General features: G+C 44.4%; 3 protein-coding genes across 5 annotated transcripts in view; all 3 read right to left on the minus strand.

Annotated features, from left to right (window-relative positions):
• Positions 1-2,658: 2,658 nt before the first annotated feature.
• LOC119115006 (small ubiquitin-related modifier 3-like) lies at positions 2,659-4,598 on the minus strand. Of its 2 annotated transcripts, XM_037239110.1 has the most exons (4): positions 4,435-4,593; positions 3,854-3,982; positions 3,692-3,763; positions 2,659-3,253 (listed from the first exon to the last, which is right to left on the minus strand). In XM_037239110.1, exons 1-4 carry the CDS (start codon positions 4,453-4,455, stop codon positions 3,188-3,190), a joined length of 288 nt encoding a protein of 95 aa, XP_037095005.1. In that variant the 5' UTR covers positions 4,456-4,593; the 3' UTR covers positions 2,659-3,187. The 2 variants fall into 2 exon arrangements, with proteins under 2 accessions (XP_037095005.1, XP_037095004.1); XM_037239109.1 differs by having other exon boundaries at positions 3,692-3,982; positions 4,435-4,598.
• Positions 4,599-5,350: 752 nt separating this feature from the next.
• On the minus strand, positions 5,351-8,306 carry LOC119115005 (pituitary tumor-transforming gene 1 protein-interacting protein-like). The gene is made up of 7 exons (XM_037239108.1): positions 8,122-8,306; positions 7,322-7,377; positions 7,130-7,238; positions 6,790-6,907; positions 6,320-6,385; positions 6,176-6,222; positions 5,351-5,708 (listed from the first exon to the last, which is right to left on the minus strand). The coding sequence occupies exons 1-7, from the start codon at positions 8,207-8,209 to the stop codon at positions 5,662-5,664; spliced, it is 531 nt and encodes a 176-aa protein (XP_037095003.1). The 5' UTR covers positions 8,210-8,306; the 3' UTR covers positions 5,351-5,661.
• A 315-nt stretch (positions 8,307-8,621) lies between these two features.
• LOC119139893 (unconventional myosin-X-like) overlaps positions 8,622-24,320 on the minus strand; it is a 31,231-nt gene continuing 15,532 nt past the window's right edge. For both annotated transcript variants that reach the window (XM_037280954.1, XM_037280955.1), the window contains 24 exons: positions 24,142-24,250; positions 23,135-23,215; positions 21,635-21,759; positions 21,298-21,412; positions 19,137-19,243; positions 17,347-17,712; positions 17,170-17,203; positions 15,452-16,195; positions 15,075-15,198; positions 14,497-14,740; positions 14,311-14,406; positions 14,000-14,093; positions 13,774-13,829; positions 13,295-13,437; positions 13,031-13,225; positions 12,792-12,949; positions 12,423-12,546; positions 12,053-12,350; positions 11,671-11,878; positions 11,445-11,581; positions 11,257-11,380; positions 10,312-10,767; positions 9,971-10,162; positions 8,622-9,865 (listed from right to left, as the gene is read on the minus strand). In XM_037280954.1, the coding sequence (XP_037136849.1) occupies positions 9,761-9,865; positions 9,971-10,162; positions 10,312-10,767; positions 11,257-11,380; positions 11,445-11,581; positions 11,671-11,878; positions 12,053-12,350; positions 12,423-12,546; positions 12,792-12,949; positions 13,031-13,225; positions 13,295-13,437; positions 13,774-13,829; positions 14,000-14,093; positions 14,311-14,406; positions 14,497-14,740; positions 15,075-15,198; positions 15,452-16,195; positions 17,170-17,203; positions 17,347-17,712; positions 19,137-19,243; positions 21,298-21,412; positions 21,635-21,759; positions 23,135-23,215; positions 24,142-24,250 (4,435 nt within the window). In that variant the 3' untranslated portion in view covers positions 8,622-9,760. The remainder of the gene's footprint in view (positions 9,866-9,970; positions 10,163-10,311; positions 10,768-11,256; positions 11,381-11,444; positions 11,582-11,670; positions 11,879-12,052; positions 12,351-12,422; positions 12,547-12,791; positions 12,950-13,030; positions 13,226-13,294; positions 13,438-13,773; positions 13,830-13,999; positions 14,094-14,310; positions 14,407-14,496; positions 14,741-15,074; positions 15,199-15,451; positions 16,196-17,169; positions 17,204-17,346; positions 17,713-19,136; positions 19,244-21,297; positions 21,413-21,634; positions 21,760-23,134; positions 23,216-24,141; positions 24,251-24,320) is intronic.

Raw genomic sequence — 24,320 nt, forward strand, 5'->3', positions numbered from 1 at the left:
GTCTTTCAAAGACAAACGTGAATACGTACCCTACGTCAAACAAACACATCGTAGCATCAAATTGTTTGCTTTATGAGGTGCAGTAAACATTTTTGAGTAAAGTCACAACTTTTTGCTGGGCAGTTCGTGACCGACTTCGATGTGACCCAAAACCCAATGAAAAATTGCGGTATTTCAATAACCACGCCCACCAAGAGCACCTATTGGCCAATGATAAGGTGTCATTTAGTAACCACGCCTACTTGACTGTTTATAGCAAAAATTAAGAGCAGAAAAAAGTACATTTTTAAATGGTGCATTTATTCACGTTCATATTTTTGTCTGAGGTTTTATTGATTGAATATATAAATAAAAGGAAATATGGTGGGGCACCACCTGACCTGCCCCTGACGCAAAGTCATCCCTCCTGCGGGTCCCAAAGGAAGAAGCCCCTTGAAGGGTGGTCCTTAAAGTCAACATCTGTATGTAGGCTGCTTAAAATGTTTAAGCAGCTGTTGTATTTAATTATGATTGATGGCTTAAACCAGGGGTGCTCAATACGTCGATCGCCAAGCCACTATTGGTCGATCGCGTGATATTAATTTTTCTTTCTTTTTTTCCGCACTTGACGCGTGTACAAACAACGGCGCTAACAACACAACACAAACACGCTAGCTCGCGAGTTCCCTCCAATTGTCAGAACCCTGTTTTTTCTCTTAAACTTAAGAAAGGGTATAAAAATGAGTGGGGCAGCTGGCCATAGTAAGAAATATCACTTTCATAGGGAATGGGAGTAGGACTTTTTTTCCACGATGACATATATATATATATATAATTATTTATTTTTTTAGTGGGTAGATCTTTGTGACTTGGTCATTTCAATAGTAGCTCGCGAGCTCAAAACGTTTGCCCACCCCTGGCTTAAACCAATAAACATAAAGCACATTAAATACCACATGGTGTATTTAAGATATGGTTTGGAGCTGTTTACGAACATTTTGACTGATTTTTGAAGACCCACACAGTATTTTTTCATGACAATACAGAAGAGACAACATTTGACAAAATAATGCACTTTTCTGGTACCAGAAAAATGTTTTACCATTTTCTCTTCAGAAATCAGCAGGAGAACATGAATTGGTTTCACCAGTAAGACCTGTTTCTGATCAAAAAGGAGAGAATATTATATTTTTGTATTCATATTTTGTATTGGTTAGAATTAAAATGTACTTGTCAAATATAGATATTCACCTATCGCGGGAAAAGTTTACATTCCAGAAGTTCCCTGAGATCTATTCCATGTTTCTTCCTTAAAGGAGTTTTCCCATGCTGATGTCACCAATTGTTTGGTTTTACCAGCTAACGTGTAAGGTGCTAACTTCTGTTGTGAATTGGTGCTGTGCAAATAAAATTAACCCCACTTAAGTGATCCATCCAAATGAGAAAACAGGTTATGTATCTACATACAAAGAATTCAGATTGAATTTATGACTGGAGCTCAAACAGTATCACTGATACATCTGCGGACAGGGTGGGGACCATCAACACAGCGAAGGTGACATCAGCATTGGGAGCTGTGGAGACAAGGGGAGCGACGCGCACAACAACACGCACACACTGCATCTATTCAGGCAGCTGGAGTGCGTCACGTGCGAGGTTAGCTGGATGCGACTGACCTCATCGCATCACTACGTGCTGCATATTAACTCCATTTGCTGGACTCGAGGTGGAGGGCAGACCACCGCCCTGCCCCCTCACGCATTTTGCGTCTATCATGGTAGAACCACAATGTTTACTCATTAGCCTCACTCGTTTAGAAAATATTAAGTAACCGCCTGTATATGATCTGACCGTAAAAGACAAATTGAGTGGATGAGTATGGAATGTGAATATTGAACGGAATGACCTTTTTGTTTAATTTGAAATGCTTGGACATGTTTTCAATGAGCCATCTGTTGCAGTGAATAATGCACAAACTGTGTGCTGTCAGCGCAACGTCACATGACATAAAGGTACAGTGAATGAGCCGCAAAAGCAGCCACAAATGTCTTTTTGTTCAAGATATAACACAGCCATCATGGGGAAAATGTGAGGAATGTGTTAAAAATCAGGAGTGCAAGTCTATTTTACGCTGTAAAGGTTCCTGTTTTGGAACTAACAACGGCTGTGTCATACTTGGAGACTATAAATACACTACAATCACAAAACGTTTGTTATATTGAGCTGTGGGATAAACATTCAGGATGATCCTAAAATGTTTCTACCTTTACTGGTCAACGTAATTTCTAAACTTTTGAATGGCCTACAAAATTCAGTTTCAGGAGTTTTTGCAGAACTGTGTTCTCAAAGCAAGCTGAAGGGGACGAGTGACTTTCTTGTGGGACAGAGGCTCTGCTCAAAGGATTATTGAAGTTGGAGAACACTGCCCCCTAGTGTACTGTATGTAATAAGTTTTATTCAAGTTAAACACTGACCCCTAGTGTATGTAATATGTATTGCACGGGATTCAGAGGCTACACGCGTAGTTTTTCTCAGCCAATTAGTTCTTACAGATGACCGTTAACCAACATAACATTTACTGGTCCCACCAGACCCCCGCCCCCCCCCCCAAATAATTTGTGTCCAGGGAAACCTAAGGTGTAAATGACTGAACAGAACAGTTTACATTTGACAAACACAAACTTTATAAAAACAACACTTTATTTAGCATTTGTAGTTTTTTTTTTTCTTTCTTTGGTCCAGTAACATGACCGACAGTATTTTTGATCATCCGTCTCAATCGGCTCTGTTCATACGCATCTTTCTCTGCAAACATGGGTACAAATTACAGCAAATACAGCTACCTCAAACAGACATTGCTGTGATGAATTTTTGAGATTTGTTTTTGCTCCAGAGACTTCCAAAATACTTGAGATTGGAATATCCTGACAAATATGATTTTGGCATTTGGTTCTCATGAATGTGGAGACAGAAGCATCCCTACCCTTGGACACTCACACACGGTCAGTCTTCATGTGAAACCGCTTAACCTCGTTCCAATTCACAGCACTGTAAAAACCGCTTGTGGTGAAAAGCCTGGCAGCGAAATGGGGGGATAAAAACAGTTAAAAAAATAAAAATAAAAATACAGAAAAAAGGGAAACAAGTTTGAACAATTACAACATGAAAAACAATGGTGTGGACGCAATCGCCGAAGGAGTGTCTCCACTTAAGAAAAGTCTCCTCCGGTCTGTTGCTGGAACACGTCGATAGTGTCTTCATCCTCCATTTCCAACTGAACGAAACAAACGCAACATGTCAGTCAGGGAACTTCATCGGAGCAGCGCCTACGCATTAACGCCACAAGTGTTGTGCTTTTAGCCTGATGTCATAAGTACAGAAGGGTTCTCCAGCCTTCCTGATAATAAGTGTGGTGATGCACACACTGCGACAGTTGTCCTCTGTCCTAGTTGCGCAGTCGAATATAAACAAAACAATATGAACTAAACCAAACCCTTGAAAATGTCAACACTGGAATAGATTTCTAGAAAAAGTAAATCCACGATGGGGAAAATCACAAATGTAGATGGATGTCATGATCAGTTATAACTAATAAGTCATTTGAGCAAATGTGCAGCAAACTGGTAGCCGTTCAAATTAGTTGAGTACCCAAGAAGAAGATTTAACTTAAAAAAAAAGGTTTTGTAGAACTGAGTAACTGTGCGAGACCAACCTGTGAAGGTGTGTCCTGGTCATTTATCGGCTGCCCATCAAACCTAAATCGTATCTGACGAAGCGACAGTCCCTGGGTATACACAGAAACCACTTGAGGATGGGAACACAACTTTGTCAAAATTACAGTACAGGACTGTACAGGAGCATGAGTCACACATACCTGCCGTTCACAATATGCCCTCATGAGTTTGTTGAGAGCAGTGTGCCTCTTGATTTTGAACTGTACCACTGAACCATCCTGACCGGCCACTTTCAGGTTAATGTGGTCGTTCTCAGTCTTCACTCCTTCCTGCAAACACAAAAGTAATTAGTTACAAGATTAAAACCAAAAATAGCGCGTCTGTCAGTCTTAAAAGCCGGTCATGCTAGCCAGCGGTTAGCACGTCGAGCTAGCCCGTTTGGAAGTGGCGCAGAAAGCTACGATGGCGCAAACCAAAGGAGCGGACAACCGCATTTAGTTGGTGCAAATACGCCTCGAGGACGGATAGTTTCTGCATGGCGTCTCTTATCCGTGGTCTATATTACTTTAAAATGTGTCAAATATTGCCTATTTATTCGATAGATTGTCTAAATGCGCCAACCTTTGTTTTAGCGCCCGCTCCCTCCCTTGCCCGCTCAAATGCGCCATCCGGACCCAGCATTGGAAGTGACGCTAGCTTAGCATTAGCTTCCATCCTAACCCAATTAGTGTGCTGTTAACTTAGCATTCGCCAGTTCCCAACGGACGGGTAGGGTGCTCACCTTTGGCTTTTCGTCCGACATTCTTGGCCGTTTGAGGTGGGAGGAGGACGCGACTCAACGAAGGAGACCGACTGCTACTTCTGCCGCGGCGAGGAGTCCGCAGTCCAGTCCAGTCTGCGTCTTCTTAGGCTTTCGTGTGCGGTAGGCGCGCGCACCGAAATTTAAACTGTAATTCGATCACCGAGTGTCACATGATGCGATCCGCTGGGCGGGCCTTGGGTCGCGGGAGCGCGCAGCGGCGATTTGCGCGTGTCCGTGACTAGGTGACGCGCGTGCACGAGAGAAGCAGGTTGAATGCACTTAGCAGAAAAAAATGTGGGTGTTGAAACTTTGGGTCTGGTGGCATATACAAAAGACAATTAAAAGTGAAGGTGTGGTGAAACACAAAACATTTGTTTATTATAAGTTGCCAGCTCATGAAAATTTGAGATTTTATCCTCACACAAACAAAAACGACACAGGCTGTAAACAAACGGACGTGTGGAACATTATTATACATTATTATACATACAACATTATTATATATAACTACTAGCTCAGTGGCCTAGTGGTAGAGTGTCCGCCCTGAGACTGGAAGGTTGTGGGTTCAAACCCCGGCCGGGTCATACCAAAGACTATAAAAATGGGACCCATTGCCTCCCTGCTTGGCACTCAGCATTAAGGGTTGGAATTGGGGGGTTAGATCACCAAATGATTCCCGGGCGCGGCACCGCTGCTGCTCACTGCTCCCTTCGGGGATGGGTTAAATGCAGAGACAAAGTTTGCCACACCCAGATGTGTGTGTGACAATCATTGGGTCTTTACCTCTTTATGCAGCATCTCAATCACGCTCTTAAAATAGTGACACATTTATCAAACACGTAGTTACAACTTTGCAGCCATCCATCCAGTACAAACATGAGCAATGTGAAAATACTGTCATTTAAAAGTTGCATTTTATTGCCGGAGTGTTAAACATAGAAAATAGTGCAATGGTCAAAATAACAAACAAAGACCAAAAACAAACGATTAAAATGGTAAGAACTTTGTATCAACTTTGGGAACTGATTCTTTTTTTGGGTGGGGGTAATACAATCAAAGTAAAAGATCACAGTTAAACATACTTATCCATCCATGTTAAATTGGAGCGTACGCTCTCAAGTTGTCCTCTCCGCTTGAGGAGATGCCTCACTTCAAATAAGACACCTGCTCCTCTGCAGTAGTCATTCAAGTGAGGAAGTAAGGCACTTACTTCTTCTCATCCATCCGAGAGTAGGGATTGTCCTTTGTAAGACCTGCAAAAAAAAAAAAAGCACCATAAGAACACAACAACTTAATGAGCAGAAGTTTCAGGGAATTTCTTTTCACTTTGGGCCTGCTGAATTATCCTCTAATTGTATTTTCATTTTACAACACAAGAAGGCGCTACACGCTAGTTTAATGCTGTACAGTTCAAATTGGGTATTTACATACGATTTTTTTTAATAAACTGTATATACTGTATTGTACAATTTGATTGTTATTGTATTGTTCTGATAATAAAATGTAGATTATTTTAAAGTTTTGATATTTTATAAAAAAAAAAAAAAAAAGCACACATTTAATACAATTTAAAAAAAATATTAAAGATTGCATATGTAATAACTATTTTAAACATTTCAGAATTTCAGGTCCATGCTTTAATGAGTCAATGGCCTCTAAGCCATAAACACTCCTGATGTACAGGAGAAAAACCAAATATGGCAAACTAAATAGGCCTGACCATATTTCTGTCGGATTTTGTCATGCCTCAGCTGCATTTCCATCCTCCTGTGATGACAGAAATAAACACATAAACACATAAGTGACAAAACAAACCTTACCCGAGCGCTAGTGTATGTTCTTAGTCGAATGGACATTTGTTTACCTTTCTTTCTGACGAGCATTCCTCGCACGGGTTTGTTGCTCTGCCCTTAAATCGTCGTCATCATCACTACGAAAAAGATTGAAAAAGTGTGTTTTGGTGTTTTAATGGAATGTCCAAAATCTGATCACCAAAACAGCCCACAGTTTTAATGGAAACATGTTTAACAATAAGTGGAAAAAAACACTTTACAGCACTGTACTTTATAAAAACATATTAAAGTAACATCGATAAATAAAATATAGAGAATTAAACAGCTTGTGAATCATGATTTTATGCTTTAGTGCCTATTGACATTGTTTTTCTGTTCTGAAGAATGTCACCGGCCTATTTCTTCTTTTTTCTGAACGCGATAAAATGTTTGATAGCGTGTAGAACAGCAAGTAGATTGTAGCGGAGCCTTTGGAGACAGGCCGTATCAGCCTTGACGAATAATGAGCCATTGTGTTCCCCCCCGTGGTCACATGACTCACCTGACCCGCTGACGGCGGCGGTGGCGGCGGCAGCAACAGCACATGCAGCAGACAAGCAAGGCCAGGATCAAAAGGCCAGACAGTGCGCCCAGCGTGATCAGCACCGTCTGGAAATTGACTTTGCGCCAAACACACACAAAACCGTTTCACATCACATCAAGTCAGTTAAGAAGCTACAAGTCTCTCGAATCAAATAAAAATCAATTTTCGCTTAAATCAACTATAACAAAAACGAAGAGGGAAATCTGGACTATAACTGCGGTTATCTTTTTACAGTTAACAAAACTGGCTTAACCTGTATCCGAAATATTCCTCAGTGTCCCACATTACTGCGGCTTACCCCAGCATACGCTCCATCTCGCGTCACTCAGGGGACACACGCTTCTTGGAGGCAAGATGTTCTTCACCGGGTAGTCCAGGCACTGCTGTTTGGGCTCGCACCACAAACACTGCAGCACATACAGGAAACGCATATTTAACACGTTTGCAATTTACACATGTATGAAATCCAGTACGTGGAGTTTGCACTTACCTTGGTATCCTGCAGACATTCTGCACAGCTGCTGTTGGATTTGGAGGCACAAGGCACTACAACGGACACAATGCAATCTCAATAAAACACACTCAAGCTTTCAGAGCATGTCAGATTAGCTGCAAATGAACTTCACGTGTTCTATTAGGCTTTTTGTGACACTTCTGGAGGTTTTGTGCAAACTGTGACTGGTTATTTCTCTCTAATTTGACTTTATGATGCAATATGAGCACTCCCACTGATGGGCTTTTTTGCTTTGTTAACTGGAGAATACGTTGTTGGGCTTTAATGTACTCGCCATTTTAGCTCAATATTGACCTTATTTAAAAGTTCAAATTTCAGTTTTACTTTCTCTCAAACACAACAATGACTTAAAATTGGGTGAGGGAATTAAACTAAGCGTTACATTTTTGCCCTGTGGGCTTCTTTTTTTTTTAAATACTCTACAAGAGGGTCATATGATTTACGGAGTCATGCGGGGGATAAAAGGGGTAGGGTTGCAAACTTGTTTAACACATTATTATGTCGATTGTCAAAATTTACAGTAGTATTAATTACATTATTGGAGTAACAAGGCTAAACTAGTTTTACGTGGTTTAAAACTAATCTGTGATCTTAAGTGTAACACATTCAACAGAGAAAGCAGCCGAATTTATTATGAATATATTAAAACAAAAACTGGATTCTCATGACCTCAATTTTTTAGCAAATCAAGCTAACAGACGAAAACACTGATGTCATGTGACCCAGAAAAAGAGCAACAACAAAAGTTGATAAAGTGATCAAAACTAAAAACTCACCAGGAGGAGGAGAAGTAGTCGATATTTGCCCAAGGGTGGCGACGAAGCCGGACAAAAGAAAAAGAAAAACGCCGAAGTAGGCACGCATCGTGAGGACAAGAGAGGAATGAATTGTGAAATGCTCAAGAAAATAAAGCGCTTAACTGTTGCCACTGTTTTCAACGGAAGGCGGAGTGACGTCACTGTTTTTGCGTGCGTCATCAATGAGCTGCGAAGCTACGCGTCATCATTAGGCGTTAACTAAAAAGGTTTTAAAACGCCTTGAATTTTAGTCGTAAGGTTCAATGTCTCCGTTTTTCTTTTGGGACTGGCAATTTTAGCATGGGAAATATAATTATAATGTGGATTTTTTTTCCCATTTCCATTTTTTTAGTTCAAACATTGAATTGTAAATTCCTCATCATAAATAATAAATATTTCTAAATATCCATGAGTGCGATTTTGACGTATTGGAAGCACAAACTGACAAAATGGAGACAACAATAAAACACACATTGAAACTCTTTGAAATACAATAATTTATTAAAGCATCTTTAAATTTGTTTGATACAAAACATTTTTTTCCACAGATTTTGTTTGTTTCTACTGGAAAACTGAAAGGTGAAGACAACATCCATCAAGAGTCTGGCGTGGCCGCCGGCAGCCAACCAGATCTAAGCAACTATGACAAAGCAAGTGAGCTGATACTATGGTCAGTCTATATGTTTGGATTATCATCATTAGGAACATGTAAGATGTGAGCTGGCGAATATGGAGGGCAACACACATCAGCAAGTTTTAATATTGGGCAATTGCTTAACTAGAAGGCACACAATTGAGCACAATAACAGCTTATGTATGCATTTCCTGTGAATGCCGTGTGTGCCCGAATGCATTCCCATCATACTGGCAAAACTGCAGCTAAGATTATTCATTCTCAAGTCCATCCGTACTGCAAATAAATAAATACCCCACCCTCAACGTGGCCTAAAAAACACAGTAAAAACACGCACATACACACTGAAGCTACTGTTCTAGGCTACTTCTGCTATTGGTGTCTTGGCAAAAGTGCAGTGGTCATCTCAATCATCGCTTTGCCGCGTTTGCTTTTTTTTCCATACGCGGGAACGAAGGTAAAGGCCACGGCTGAGCGATAAGTCGTGATTAGTCCAAAATAGCTCTCAGTAAGGCAAGCTGTCCGATTTACATTTGCACATGCACCTGAGCGGGAATCTCCATTCGGGGAGAACATTCATTAAAGGGGGGAAATGTCCACTTGGGAGAAAAAAAAAGTGTTTCCTCATATAGTGGCCAGAAGGTAAATTGTGAATCTTATAAAAGTATTGCTTTGGCGCTATCTCATGGCACCTATAGGCAATTCTAAGCCTACCAGTAGGGTTCACTATTTGAGGAAACAGTAAATTACAAAAACTTAGTAAGTCAATTTGATTTGCTTATTATAAGCGAAACTAAACTGAAATCATGTGAAAAGGGACCAGTGTACATATTCCAAGCGACATTCAAAGCTTCAAATGGTGCAATTTTTTTTTTTTCCCATAGAGACACATTATTTGTCTCTGTTTTTGCACTAATTTGTTCCTCTTGTGGTGGCTCCAACATGTTGAAGCAGAGTTTGGTACTTTTCTCCTTGATCCATCAATCATCTGATCCAGTTGCTGCCGTAGCTTGACACCGACTTAACACTGCATCGTTTCTTTACGATCATGTTGATGTAGGCTTTCATGATCTTTGTGATCTCACCAACCTGGAAATAACAAGAGAACAAAGATGTCACATGGCTATTTTACTGCAACTTCTACAAATTACAACCCATCAAGTTCGTATTGTTAAACGCAGTAGTCGTGAGTACCTGTGGCGTTTCAAAGAACATTTCCCTCTCATCCACGGTGATCTTATACGTGCAGGGCTGCGGAGCTCCGAAGAATATGATGTGCTCGTAAGGGAAGGTCTCCAGGGGTTTGGGCTCTCCTCGCTTGTACACCGACACATTTTCAGCACTCACGCTCAACCAAAGATCGTGCGGGAAGCCTCCCTCTTTGCACTGCACATGCACAAATGTGTACGCATTAGATGCGACCACCAGGGGGCAGACACTCATATACACACACACAAAGAAGAGTTTTGCAACTACTGGAAGTGACTCAATTATTATTGTAATTGGTCGAGGCCTACGTCAGCAAACGTTATTACCTCCACATCAAAGAGCGTGGATCCATATCCGGTCCACTCTTTGATGATGGTCATGTACTTGAGCATGGCCTGGTGCTGGAGCAGACCTTGCAGACGGCACCACTTCTCTGTGATGCTGGCCCTGGTGGCCGACATCTCCTCCTTGATCCACATCTCCAACATCTGCTCCTCCTCCATGCGTTGCTTCTTCAGTGAGCCCGTCTTCAAGCCTCGCCGGAGGGTCCCGTCCAGGAAGCTGGTCCTGCGCCGCTCTAGAGTCTGAGCTGACCCTGAGCCCGCGCTCACCTTGGTGTACTGCAAGATGCGAGCTCGCAGGCGGCCCACGGGGTAGACGCTCTCAAGGCTCCATGCCGCCCGGGTTTCGTCGCCGTGGAGGAACTGCAGGCGCAGAGCGGCCAGATGCTGCAGAGTCTCTTCGCGGGCCGGGAAGTGTCCTCTGGTTAAGCTCTCGTGGGCCTGAAGGGACACGAATGGATTTGGCACGTCAGCAACAAGTCACTCAACAAGTTCAACTCAAGGCCCAGAGGCCAATTTGGCCCGCCAACTCTTTTGTCAAACGTCAAAACCCGATTCAAAGAAAATTTGCACGTATAAAATGTAAATAAAAACAGAACACAAGGATTTGAAAATCCTTTATATTCAACTGTTGTTGAATTTTCCTCTTCTTGGGCCCACGCATTTTCAATGGGCGACAGGTCTGACAGGCCAAGCTAGTACTTTCACACTTTTACAAGGTAGCCTTGTTCTAACATGTCTTGCTGAAATAAGCACAGACATCCCAAACAAAACAAAAACCTGGTTGGCTGGCAGCCTATATTGCTCCAAAACCTGCGTGTACCTTTTAGCATTAATTGTCCACAATATCCATCACACCGATGCAATTCTTTGGCCCTCCTATGTTTATGGAATTTCAGGATGAGACGAGTTCAGAAAGTGGAAACTGACCTGCTCAAACATGAAGGCAAACTCCACCCCCTCCTTTGGCATGCTCTCCACATCCAGGAAGCAATAGAGTTTGAAGTAGAGCTTCCAATGGCCTTCGTCCTCAGCTTCTTCACTGCCAGCCAGTCTAGTGGCAGTAAATGTTGTTAATGCCCCAAATATTAATCAGCTTCATCATGCGGGCGTCTCACCTTTCAAATTTAGCCAGCACGTCGGCCACCAGGACTCGACTTTCCACGGCTCGGTCAATATTGTTGTTATGCTCAAAGAGAGCAAACATGTTCCTGCTGTCCTCCATGGCCAGACCTCTGATCAGCTTCTCCACCACCTTACGCCAAAAAAAAAAAAAAAAACCCGCAAAAGTCCCATCAAGCATCGGAAAGTTTGCTTGATGATGAAAATATCTCCAGCCCGTACCTCTCCGGCAGTGGTGTGCGAGTTAATGGAGATCTTGCAGGAGCCTCCCCCATGACAGTAGACCGTGGTGGTCATTTCCTGCCGAGTCAGCAGGGCGACAATTTCCTCTTGGGAAGGAACAAACTCTCTGCTCTTGGTTCTCTTCAGAGACTCGCTGATGAAATGTGCAAACATTTCGATCTCGGTCCCTGGGAACAGCTCCTTTATCCTACGCACACAGGAAGAAGCATACGAGAACATCTGAAATGAATTTGGGGTGAAGCAGAAGTACACAGGCACTAAAAAATCTAAAAAATGGCATTGGAACAAGGATGTGTAGACTTTTTATAACCACTGTCAATACACAATTTGGATTTTGTTTTCTTTTTTCTTTGCGTCGCACCGTTTGAGATGAAACTTGAGGTAGCGCAGGATGCCGCGGCTGGGCAGGAAGGTGCAGCTCATGCAGGTGAGGAGATGCCAGTGAGCGCGGTTGGAGGGGCTATTGGGGTGCGCTACGTGATTGGTCTGTTTGATCAGCTGACAGTAGACCTCGTCCCTCAGCGACCTCAAATCCTGGCACGTCTGCAGGATCCCCTGGACGATGGGCACGGGGTCCGACACAGCCTCCATCTCTTGCAGCGAGTTGAAGATCTTCACCGCTTCGTCTTGCAGGCTGGTGTAACCTTTCTCCTTTTGCACTGGAAACGCCAGGAGGACATTTTGGAGTCAGTGATCGACAGATGGGGCCAACCTACATCTTATCAACTCACAGTGTATGCTGACGTCTCCGTAAGGCAGCGGCAGGAGCGGCGAGTGCAAAGGATGCTGGGTGTATCTCAGGATGGGGTTCCTCCAGTACGTCTGTTCCACCGCCTCCACATTCAAACTGCTCTCCTGAGAAACAGCAAAAGAGAGGCTCGGTGTTTCCATCGGGTCAAACTCGGGGGCGTGCACACGTCACCGCAGCGTGGTTAAAGGGACAGCGGAAAACAAGGTTTACACAACACGCACAACGAGTACCTCACTTTACTACACACTGCGTCCCTGCCAGAGACTCGCAGGACTGCAAAGAGTTGTTTCACGCATATTAATCTTGCGCAATTTGTGCGGGCGGAGCTTTCGAGGCACATCGTGCCTACCTTGATGTCCCTAATGAGCTGCTGCGTCGGCGTTTCGATGGGAACTTTGCTGTCGATGGCGCCCTGGATTGCGTTTGTCCAGCGCATGGCTTCGTTCAGCAATTTGGTGTACAGGCGGTACGAGTGTTTGCGTCCGTGGATGATGACGTTCCAATAACCTAAGACGGCAATCGACACAACCAATTTGTATTGCATCTTGGAAGAACATTTTCAAACTTGAATTTGAGATTTTCCCTCACCAGTGTCCTTGAAGACCTTTTCGTCCGGCTGGACCACAGAACACAGACTGTTGAGGACCAGCGTGCCCAATTTTGAGGCGCTACGCTCGGATGATTTGTAGTAGTCCAGAGAGTTAGTGGTGAGGACGAACCAACGCTTCTTCAACTTCAAAGATGTGCTCTTCACTCCTGACTTCATCTCTTTATGCAGCCAACCTAAGGGAAGAAGAGTTATCTATTATTTATATCATACACACACACACAGTCACACACAGTGTGTCTTACCCCTGACTATAAAGTCCTGTCCATCCCCTTTGGAGTCTCCCTTGGATTTCTGCAGCAGGCCGATCCAGTGATGCATCTCCTCGGGTGTGTCCGTGTTGCAGTGGATCACCCGGTTGGCGGTGATGATCACAAACGAGTTTGGTCTAAAAATAGCAACATGTCACTTTACAGTACGTTTTCATCAAATTATTTGTTTTCATTGAAAACAACTCAATAAATCATTTCCTCAAATGGTGGGGGAAAAAAATACATTTTTAAAGAAACCAAAGTATTAATACATTACGATGTATTAATTATCATTATTTTATTTGTATGTATCATTATGTGTGGAAATTATTTATAACGATTAAATATTCAAGAGTTTCCCCTTTAAAAAAAAGGTTTACCTCAGCGCTTAGTTCTTTCTTCATTTAAGTAGCTAATGTCTGAGGCCGCTCTATAAATAAAAATGATAAACGGTGTGTAGTACACAGACTCACCTGTCGGGGTTATCCGACGCGCACACCGAATCAATCAAGCCCACATCAAGCGTGCCCTGGACAAACAAAAACAAAGTTAAATTCAAGATTCAACACAAAAAAACTCCTTGTCCAGTAAAAGGTTAACTGCAATGAAAATGACTCGAAATGTTTTTTGGGGCTGAAGCTGGGGCCCAGTCAGGGGGAGAGAGTGGCGGGTGGGGTCGAGGGTTCGAAGACCACTAACCACAGCATTCTTCGGGTTGGCCTGTTCGTGGTGCATCTCCATGAGCTGCTCCGGACTGGCGCTGTGGACTCGACTCAGCACGCTGAACCAACCGCTAGATGAGACCGCGGGGTGTTCCGCAAAGAAAACACGACAGTTGATTGGAAAATGATATAGCATGATGTTCCGTTAGCAACCACAAGGGGGGGATTTTATTTCCATACATTACATGAACCGCGAGGTAAACAGAGTGAAGCTGCATTTTTTTTTCCTCCAACCTTTCTGAATCTATTCTTTCTACACCTTCACAGCCAATGAATTGCTTGATGTACCTGGCATCTTCGGGAGTTTCTGCATAGATGTGATAAGTCCTCTCCTCAGTGACAATGTTGAGTGCATTTTCCTTCTCGTGATTATCCACGATCTCCCTGGAGAGGAGCCACAGTTAAAAAAAATAACAAAATATTGTGTCTCAAATAGCAACATTCAAGCTAAAAATAGTATTACGGAAGACTTACTTGGCCGTGCGCACGTCAATGGTCCCTTTGAGCTTCTCCTCGCTGTCGTTTTCAAAGTACATGAGCTTGGAGTCCCGTAAGACGAACCAGCGCATCTTCCAGTTTCGCCGCGACAGTGTGGACATTCCGCCGCCTTTCTTGTAAAGCCAACCCGACTTGACTGAGTCCTGCTTGGCTCGGAACCACATGAATGTCTCGTCTTTGAGGACGCACCAGCGGCGACGCCACGGGATCATGAGGCCACCTGGAAATAGAGGAGAGAAATGTTTGGCAGCTTGCGATTGGCTAGCGACCTCCCGTTAGCTTATTGAAGATCGGAACCCAATGGACGGGTGGCAAATAAATTCTATATCTGTTGTAGTACCAAGATTGACCAATGAGAGGCAGCACAGTGCCGCAGGGCATTCAGAATGCCATGAATGACGAAAACAAAGAAACAGAAAAAGCTAGGTTAACTGTTAGCTTATCTGGTAACTAGGTAAATATATTATTTTTTTATTGTGGTCAAAAATTTTAGGGACTGATAGTTTTCAAACATGACTAAAAAAAAAAAAAAAGAATTTATTCACGCCACTGACTCTTCATGTAGAGGTAGCCGTGGAAATAGGGAGGCCCGGCGCCGTTCAGTAGATGCAGCTTGCCATTGGAAACCTCCTCGTCCGTGTCCACGCAGCCGTCGTTGTCATCGTCGCTGTCGATGAACTGAAATAAAAGGCAACAGATGTTTTGGACTTTTTCGCGTGTGCACAAGAAACTGTGAATAGATCTGCGCTCCTGCGAGTTCCCAAAATAACTTGTTTTTCCAAATCCTGCCGGGCACAAAAAGCTCGCCTCCCTTTGACACGTTTTAATTTGACAGCATGAGAAACTTAAGGTGTGTATCAGCAACTGACACAAAGCACAAAGGAAGAGTTTTACAGCTACGTGACTATGCAGTTATTTTTTGTGTTCTCACCGAGTCCGAGCTGCCTTTATAGGAGTCCAGGCTGTTGTGTGTGCAGGAGGATTTGCGAAGCAACTCCTCCTCGGTGGTGTGGCCGTTGTTGATGCTCGCACGCGAGCTCCGCTGAGCCTCCTCAAATTCCTCCTGGTCGTAGTCGGACTCTGCGTCAGGCAGATTGGAACAGGACGCCTCCTGGCTCAGAGGAGGCTCAGAGTGCAAATCCTTCTCGTTGGCGACCACAGGAGGAGCAGAGCAAGGAATTTGGGAGTCTGGGATACGATTGAGTCCGTTGGAAGGGGAAGCCAAGGGAGGGCTGACCAAGAATCCTTCTGAAAAAGCCAGCGGAGGGGCCAGACTTTGAAATACATCTTTGTTCAGCGGGACCTGAGCTGGCAGGGGCAAGTCCGGCAGAGGAACGCACTCGTCCTCCGCGTGGAAACCCTCGTCCACCTCCTCCTCGGCCAGAGGAGCGGTGGATTCCGTCGGGTCGTGGAGGTTCTCCTCGCTGGACAGCGACGGCTCCAACGCGCCAAAGTCCAAAAGTTCCAGGAACTCGGTAGCCACACGGGAGGCCTCCTTCTCCAGTCGATAGATCTCGGCCTCCCGCATCTGGCGGAGGTCCTCGTGGGAGAAGTCGCTCAGAAGAGACACGCCGTCCTCCTGCTGCCTTTGCAGCCGTTCGATTTCTCTCTCCAGTCGCAGGATCTCCTCCATCTGCCGGCTCTCATCATCACTGGTGTGGTTGTGGGACACGCTCTGAAAAAATATTTTTCTTAACTTTTGTCAACTTTCTCGCGTTCCTCACTAAATGGTACAACTTGGAATTTTCTGTCTAATTGTGTGTAAACATTTATTTAAAAAAAATTGAATGGCTCCCTCTAGTGGTATGAGAAAGAATCGCTCCTTTGGTACAGTTTAGTTGTATTTAACTTTTAAATTTAAACAACCAAGTGAAGCCCATGGGGCATAAATATGCTCGACCAGATGTGGTTGGAATGAAGAACTGACCAGGTACAAAAAATGGTACCAGGTAGTGCCACTGGAAAAGCATAAATAGCAAGTAGAAAATGGAGACGGGGCATTATGTAGACCACTGCTGTACTCCCACATACGCTTTTGAAATTCCAATTTCCCTTCTTATGAAGTACTAAACTGCCCAGATGATTAACATTCTGTCAGTGTTTCCCAACATTTATTGCGCCAAGACACACATTTTACACGAGAAAAGCCTCATAGAACACCACCAAAAATAAACGTCATGAGAAGTACTAAACTAATGATGATGTGTGGTGGCGGCATTAGAACATTTCTTCCGCCTATATATATGTCGCCAGCAGGAAAACGATGAAAACAGATTTGACAAAAAAATTTCTAAACAACTCCTAAACTCATTAAGTGAAATTGGATAATTTCCTGTGGAAGAGTGGATGAGAATCACTGGTCTATGTGATTCATTATAAAATGCCACAAGAAAATTATTTTTTTTGCTGGCTCGCAGAAGCAGCCACATAAACCAGCAGAATAGCTCAGAAGGCCACGTAACAAGCTGCCATTGGTAGAATTTATTTGCCGGCAAATAAATCAAGTGAGCCAATTTGGATAAAATAATCCTTATTTGTTTCAAGTAGTGATTTTTTTTGTTTATTTTTTTAGCACTGCGCCATCTTTTGGACTTGTACTTGACTACAAAACACAAGACAGCCACAAATGAGTGCGGTCAACGTTCTTACCTTCTGGCAAGCACCATTCGGCAGCAGGGAGTTCCTGAGGACACCGTGAAAGAAATGAAGAAAAGTCAAACATCAGCTTGAAGCAAGCACGCTTAGCCTCTCATCTCATCACTGTGGCCGTGAGTCAAGTGATGTCATACGATCATTTTTTTTTTTTTAACAGAAAGATCCTTTTACCTTTTCACGTCCCCGTTTGCAGCCTCATTCTCCTTCACGAGCCTCAACTCCTCCTCGGCTTTCCTCTTCAGCTCGTCGTCCAGCAGCCTCAGTCTCTCCTCCTCCACCTCCTCCTTTCTCTTCTCCTCCTCCATCGTCCTCTTCTCTTCCTCCTCTAAGCACCTCCTCTCCTCTTCCTCCCGGCGCTTACGTTTCTCCTCCTCCTCCCGGAGCTGGCGACAGAGGGATCGGGCCAGCTGACCACGGTGGTGCTTCTGCAGAACCACGGAGGCCGAGCGCAGGCGCAGGAAGCTGCGCCTCCAAAAGTGAGCGCGGTAGTTCTTCTGAATAGTGACGGCGCTGGCCAAGGCCCTCTTGTACTGCTTCCTGGAAGGCAGGAAACACATTTTAGGACGTTACTTTGGTTTGCTCTATCAAGTGGTGAACCAACATGGCGTGTCACCACACGCATACTTGTGACGTCGCAGGCCTCGCGCCCACTGGTATCCTGATTTTAAATCAACAAGTCTGCGTGTTTACAGTGTGACGAGCACGCGGTTGTGTGGGCCGTCGCGTTTGGACCTGTGACTAAGCCACCGCTTGTTGGCTTGCTCGCTCGCACGCGCATTGGACACGCATCCTAAACAAGTTGAGGCCCACACACAATGCGTTGACCCTTTCACCTCGACTTTGGTCCGCGTCCCCGCCATAATCACGCCATTGGCCTGTGGCTCATCCCGAGACGGCGATACTGTTACATATAATAACACAAAGGCTGTACTTGTGGCTTCGGCGAACATTTCAGGACGCTCTGTCTTTCAGACAGCTCTGAAGGGAACGTTTTGGAAAAAAAAAAACGTAATGTGCCTCATGTTGACATTTATGTCACATTGACAGAGTTGTTTTAGAAATGGAAAGCACTCATTTAGGATCAGCTGTCAAACTCAAGGCCGTGTTTCTTTATAAGGGCACACTCATGCAAATAAAGTGTCACTGTCCTGGTTCTTGATAATGGATTTGTTCTTTTTAGTTTGCCAACGAAATCTGTGCTGAATTAGCAGTTTTTCAACACTGTAAATAGTTTTAATAAAGTTTTTTTTTTTTCATCTCATGAGGTCGACCGAAATAGTAATTACCTATAGATGCCACAAGATGGCGGCAAAGTGGTATTTTGACATTAGACATGGCTTTCAGCAAATAGGCAAATTCATGATTGCAGAAATACAATTACGTATGTTCAATGTTATATTTATTGCATGTACAAAGTCTGACTGGATGCCAACATTATGTCACAGTTGCACCTTAAATGGTGTTAGCTGGCTCAGCAAGTACCTGTGCCAGGTGAACATTTTATTTTCCCAATTAAATATGATTAAATCTATCAATGTGTCAATCACAAGTGAGCACTATTATCTTTGCGGAGGCAGGCATTTTTTAATTAAATTGCTGTGACATTCTAACTTAGCAGAGTGGCAACGGTCGATATGCCCGATTATCCATAGAGGTGCAACAATTAATTAACTAATAAAAATAATGGTTAATTACAAACCTATGGAGTAAATGCTGCAAGAGTTTAACTGCTGAATCTGCTGCCGTTGTCACGCAGAGGCGCTCGCATCCACATGATTGCGATTTATTAACCACGTGTAGACAAGTGCGACCATTGTAGCCATGATTCAATTAAAAGTCCTGCTCCAAACTTTTTTTTTGGATCATCCCAGTAACCAGCACAAACGTGCCTGAAGGCATGCATGCACCCCCCTCACCTCGGATTTTGCACACTTCACCAAACAAGTGTCACTGCCACTCACCTTGCCACATAACTGAGGATGTGGGCGCGGATCACCATGCCAGCCTTGTGCCGCACCCCCTCCCTCTCCTTCTCCAGCCTTTGCTCCAGGGCCTCCTTCAGGAACACCTGCGGGAACGAGCAAAACCGTGGGTGGGGGTGGGGCTGAGGGGGCCTCAGTTCCGTTTTATCTCCCCCCACTGTCTGAAAGCTGCAGCCGAGTTTCAGAAGGCTCCTGGCCGCTTTGCTCCCTCCACAGCTCGGGGCAAAAGTGGCACTGCGGAGCTGCTGCTGCTTGTGACGCCGCTCTCGTTGCTGCACGGCCTCATTGTGCGCACTACTTCCTGAGCATTTTCCTGCGACTGGCATGCGCAGGCGGCGAGGGAAGTGGAAGGGAGGGATGGAGAGATGGAAGGAGGGAGGGAGAGAGAGAGAGGGAGGGAGGGATGGTGGCGGGTGTCCAGAAAAAGGCAAGCCACACCCCTGCTTGCTCTCAGGAAGGAAGGAATAAGAGTTTGGTTAACCCTTTGCATGCTCATGGGGACTTTCTCTCCACTCTCCAAGTTGCAGCCAGAACATGAAACATGGCAACAGTACGCCGACTGATTACATTGCGTGGCGGTCCGCAAAAGTTTTACACACTTGCTCAATTGTTATTATTGTTAATTAATATGTGAAGATGTAAAGATTTAGCACAATGATTAATCAATATTACAATAATAATTAAAATCAAACAAATAAATAAAGAAAATAATAAATGAATAAGAATAATAATTAATAAATAAATACAAATAAATTACAAATTATAAAAATAAATTAATAATAAATTAATAAAGAAAACAGATACATATGAAAATGCAACATTTAATTTCCATAAATCTCTGGCCTATTTTTAGAACAAGGTCGCGGGCTATCCATGTGGTCCTTGGAGGCTACGTGGTGCCCGGTTGGGTTTCAACGTGTCCCTTGTGTTTGTGTCCCAGATGTGGCACCAATCAAAGAATCACACAACTTGCAGGGGGGGGGGGGGGTCCCGGTCCCACTCCATCCACATCCTCCCCCCCACCCCCATCTCCGCTCAAAACGCCGCTCACAACCAAGCCGAGCCCCCAATTGAGCTCTCACACTTCCTCCGCAACACAATCAGCAAGCGTATAATTACACACACGATTGTTCCACCTCCAAAGGAAACACGCCCCCTCCTTTTTCTACCCACAACCAACACGACATTCCCCCTACCTCAGAACATGACCATGTGCAGCCAAGGACACCCGACCGCACTTTAAGGCAAAGTAGTCATCAAAGCCAAAGTTCAAACCGTTGGATGCGTGACACTGGGAAATGAAATTACGGTGAGACATGACGACTCCAGAGATGTACGCTTCATTTTTACAGACATGTGTACATTAGCGGTTTAGCACCAGCTATATATTCATTAAGAAGTCGACTTCAAACCCGCCATATGCACAAAGGGGAGTGTGGCCTTTGTGTGTCAGCCAGATGGAAAAGGAAACTAAAAAATAGAAAATGCTTCAAGGATGAAGCATACAAGACAAAACTTCAACCACCGCAAAATAACAATTTTCTTTAACTCCAAATGTGGCTGGTGGAGATAGCAGGTTTTGCCCTTCACAATCAAATATGCTATTAAAAGGTTAATCATTCATTTGGAAAGCAGTGAAAACGAGGTCTTTCGAAGGAAGAGTTAATGATTGAAATCAAGCACCACCAAAGCGGTTGAAGCATTATTTGGTGGGCGATGAGGCTATCTCGAAATTAGCCCAGCGCTGGGTTGCACCAGGCACTTGGAATGAAATTTGGAGAGAGGCCATCAAAAAGTGTGGGGAGCAGAACATCTGACCACAACCTGCCAGGAAATTCTTTGGGCCGTGAGTCACGGCAAAGGGCGTCCGCATTGACAGCCTGGGAATTTTTAGGCGGTTAAAAAAAAAAAAAAAGACTATTGGCCTGAGAAAATACAAATTCTGCCAAACACTTTGCCCATTGAAAACACACATTTTGCCATAGAAAAAGGCATTTGGCAAGAGACACTAGATTTTGTCACTGGAAAAAAAACAGAAAACTATATAAAAAAATAATAATTAATTTAAAAATATTTAAAATATCTAAATATATATAAAAAAAAATACCTTTAAAAAGAAATATTAAAATAAAATCCTTACCTTTGTCTTCCCAAGCTGCCACTCTTTCTTTGCATTGTCATGACACGCCAGAAGCTCAACGCAACTCTGCTTTTCGTCTTCTGTCTCAATTTTGCTCTTCAGGATCATCTTGTATCTGCGAGTAGGTTACGAGGAAGATAAACAGAAACTTTACATGCAGTACAAGTCAACTTTATTTGGACAGTCTTTAATCACTCACAAAGGCCTTTACGGGCCCACAGTTGACAAAGACCATGCCCCCCCCCCCCCCCCATAGACAACAATAATGAAGGTGGGCGTCATGTTTTTTTGACTGAATTCCTTCGAAGTCTACAGACTGAGAAGGTAACACGCAGACCTGTTATAGAAATCCTTGAATGAGCGGCGAACCGGGAATCCAGCCTTGCGGATCTTAACAGTTTCGAGCATTCCGGAGTATTTCAGTTGGTTCAGGACAACATCTGGTTCAAACTGGTTGGCTTTCTGTAGACAGCAACACAACAGGATGAGTCCCAAAAATAGAAGCCAAGCATTCCGCAAAGGTGTCAATCTAATTACGTGCAAATGTTACTATGCAGGGAAGTCCTTTCATGCTCGCATGTGTTGGAGCTCATAATCAAAACGCTCGCTCGCTCGCACGCACGCAAGGCAGGCCAGCGCCTCCGCAGAGCTCTGAACTCTGCCCTGAACTCGCAATGGGATTTATGTCCACTCAAAGAGGAGCTGGCATGAAAACAAGCCGGGCCTCCCGGTGACGGAGGGATGAATATAAATCGCGCCCGAGTTGGGATGCATTGAAATCATATCAGAAAATTTTAATCCTGCAAATCTGTCAGATCAACACAAGCATGTCTTGTTTCCATTGAGAGGCCAGGTGAGCGTAAGGTCGATGAGAGCAAAAAATGTTTCCGGGCTCATTAGTCACGCAAATCTCTATTTTACGGGGCGGCACGGTCATCAAATCAGCTTCACGGTTCAGATGATTCCAAAGTCATGCACGTTAACTTCACTGAAGACTCAGATTGTGAAAGATCATTTCAGTTTTAAAGCTCTGCACCAGTGCACTGTATATTATTAGATTTTTTTTTTAATCAACCACAAAACATAATGCAATTATCATGGCAGAGTGCCAAAAAGAGGAAGCGGAGAGGATAAAGGAAAAGGTTTTTAGAGGCCGTCCGGGATGAGCAAAAGCCTTATCTGTCCATGCATTTCGGTGACAGAGACTCCCCACACTTTGCTTTCTAGCCACATATGACCTAAATATACGTATATTTTTTCAGATGAAAATGTGCGAGCGTGTGAGGGAGTGGAAAGCACGTAGCCGATAAAATACGACAATCCCCAAGCTCCCCCCTCTCACACATCCACACAATAAAGCTATCGGCTCCATCCCACAATCAGACAACTGAGTCACCCTTTTTTATAGCCATGTGGTCAAGAGCAAGGGGAGAAACGCAGGATGAATAAATAAACCGCTCGCAGGCTCTGCCGCCACCGCTGTGGTTTCGTTTTGGCATTCCACCGATGAAGCCAGATCAGCCAAGCGCCGCTGCAGCTGGGGTGACCTCTGACCCCTTGTAAAAGGGCTAGAGTGGTTGGAATGTGCTGGTACGCAGCCCGGGAGTACAAAGGGAGTCTTTGCATCGGGCCAAAAGGGGAACGCTGCGTGTTTATTAGCATTGATAATATACACTCGAGGAACAAATAACCCGGCTGTTTTTATTTTAAACGCGGCATTGTTATGACTTAGTGGTCAGGCCAAGTGCTACGCTGTAAAATGACTCGGCGGAACATTAGCGCTAAGCGATGGCAACATTGAAAAGTGATCTGACAAGATGGAATGAGCGCAACCTACCTTGGCCATGTTAGGTTTGATGCAGCGCACAAAGAAGGGGTTGGAGGCACTTAGCGTGGCCATGAGGGAGTGGAGAGATTCCTGAAAAGACAAAAAGAATCCACCATGTCAATTCATTCAGAACATTCACCGAGAAGTGAACCTATAAGTTCAATACATCATTTCTGTATTGGAAACAATATCTTCCAATAATTGTTTGGTTGTCAGCTTTGGCAATCAGAGCGGAATATTTCCTACTTTTGATTCCAGCCGAACGTAGCACACACGGGGTGGGGTGAGGGGGGGGGGGGACCCTTGAACTGTTGGCCTGGCTCTCCTCCCCGCCTCAGACAGGCTGTCTCCATCCAGGCCCGTCCTGGCTGAGCTGAGCGCGATTGGCCCCTGGTTGGCCCCGCTCTGCCCAGCCATCAACACTAATCCTCCTGGCTTCGCAAACTGCGGCCCGGGCAGCCGGCCAAATCTTCCCCTGCTCCCCTTCTCTCCGCACTCCAGTTCGGACAAAGTAACTCCACCGCGAGCCCACCCCCCGTTCCCTCCCCACTCCAAACCACATCCATCTATCCATCTATCCATCTATCTATCTATCCGCGATATTCTTTTTGCAGCTCGGATACACAGCCGACATTCTGCCAGAAGTCTATCTGCCTTCTTGTGTGTGACACCGGGGGTGGGATCACCCTCACCCTTGCCCTCGCTCTTGCATGCAGTGGCGCATGGAGGACAATGAGCTGCTCTGTGGCATTTGCTTGCACGCTCGTCACTATTCATTCATACAACAACTCGCCACTGTCTGGAAACAAAACGATTAACGGGATAGATTACTGTACAGTCAATGTTTTCCATCCATCCATCCATCCATCCATCCATCCATCCATCCATCCATCCATCCATCCATCCATCCATCCATCCATCCATCCATCCATCAAGCGGCACTAGTTAGCTAGCGATCTATCTATCCATTGCTCGTGCTAACCATCCATCTTTGGAGAGTGTCTATCTCGACCCACCCTGAACTGAGAGCTGACAGTAGGCTTGCGTCGGGCGGTTCCCATCTTCATGGTCTCTTCTCCATTCCTGCTGCCCACGCGCTCAAAGAGGTCGTAGATGAAGTCGAGCCTGACGAAAGAGTTTGCTCGCTGATGCCAAACGTTCCACCGCGAAACGGGATTGATTTGCAAGCAAAGTA

Source organism: Syngnathus acus, chromosome 21 (genome assembly GCF_901709675.1).
Source record: "Syngnathus acus chromosome 21, fSynAcu1.2, whole genome shotgun sequence".
NCBI lineage: Eukaryota > Metazoa > Chordata > Actinopteri > Syngnathiformes > Syngnathidae > Syngnathus > Syngnathus acus.

Excerpts from the sequence above, each read along its gene's own strand:
- LOC119115005 (XM_037239108.1), bottom strand. The coding sequence starts at position 8,209 with ATGCGTGCCTACTTCGGCGTTTTTCTTTTTCTTTTGTCCGGCTTCGTC. Across the intron at positions 7,378-8,121 it reads GACTACTTCTCCTCCTCCTG|TGCCTTGTGCCTCCAAATCC; the intron begins GTGAGTTTTTAG and ends TGTCCGTTGTAG. Across the intron at positions 7,239-7,321 it reads AATGTCTGCAGGATACCAAG|TGTTTGTGGTGCGAGCCCAA; the intron begins GTAAGTGCAAAC and ends TATGTGCTGCAG.
- LOC119115006 (XM_037239109.1), bottom strand. The coding sequence starts at position 4,455 with ATGTCGGACGAAAAGCCAAAG. Across the intron at positions 3,983-4,434 it reads TGTCGGACGAAAAGCCAAAG|GAAGGAGTGAAGACTGAGAA; the intron begins GTGAGCACCCTA and ends TTGTGTTTGCAG. Across the intron at positions 3,254-3,691 it reads ACCAGGACACACCTTCACAG|TTGGAAATGGAGGATGAAGA; the intron begins GTTGGTCTCGCA and ends TGTTTCGTTCAG.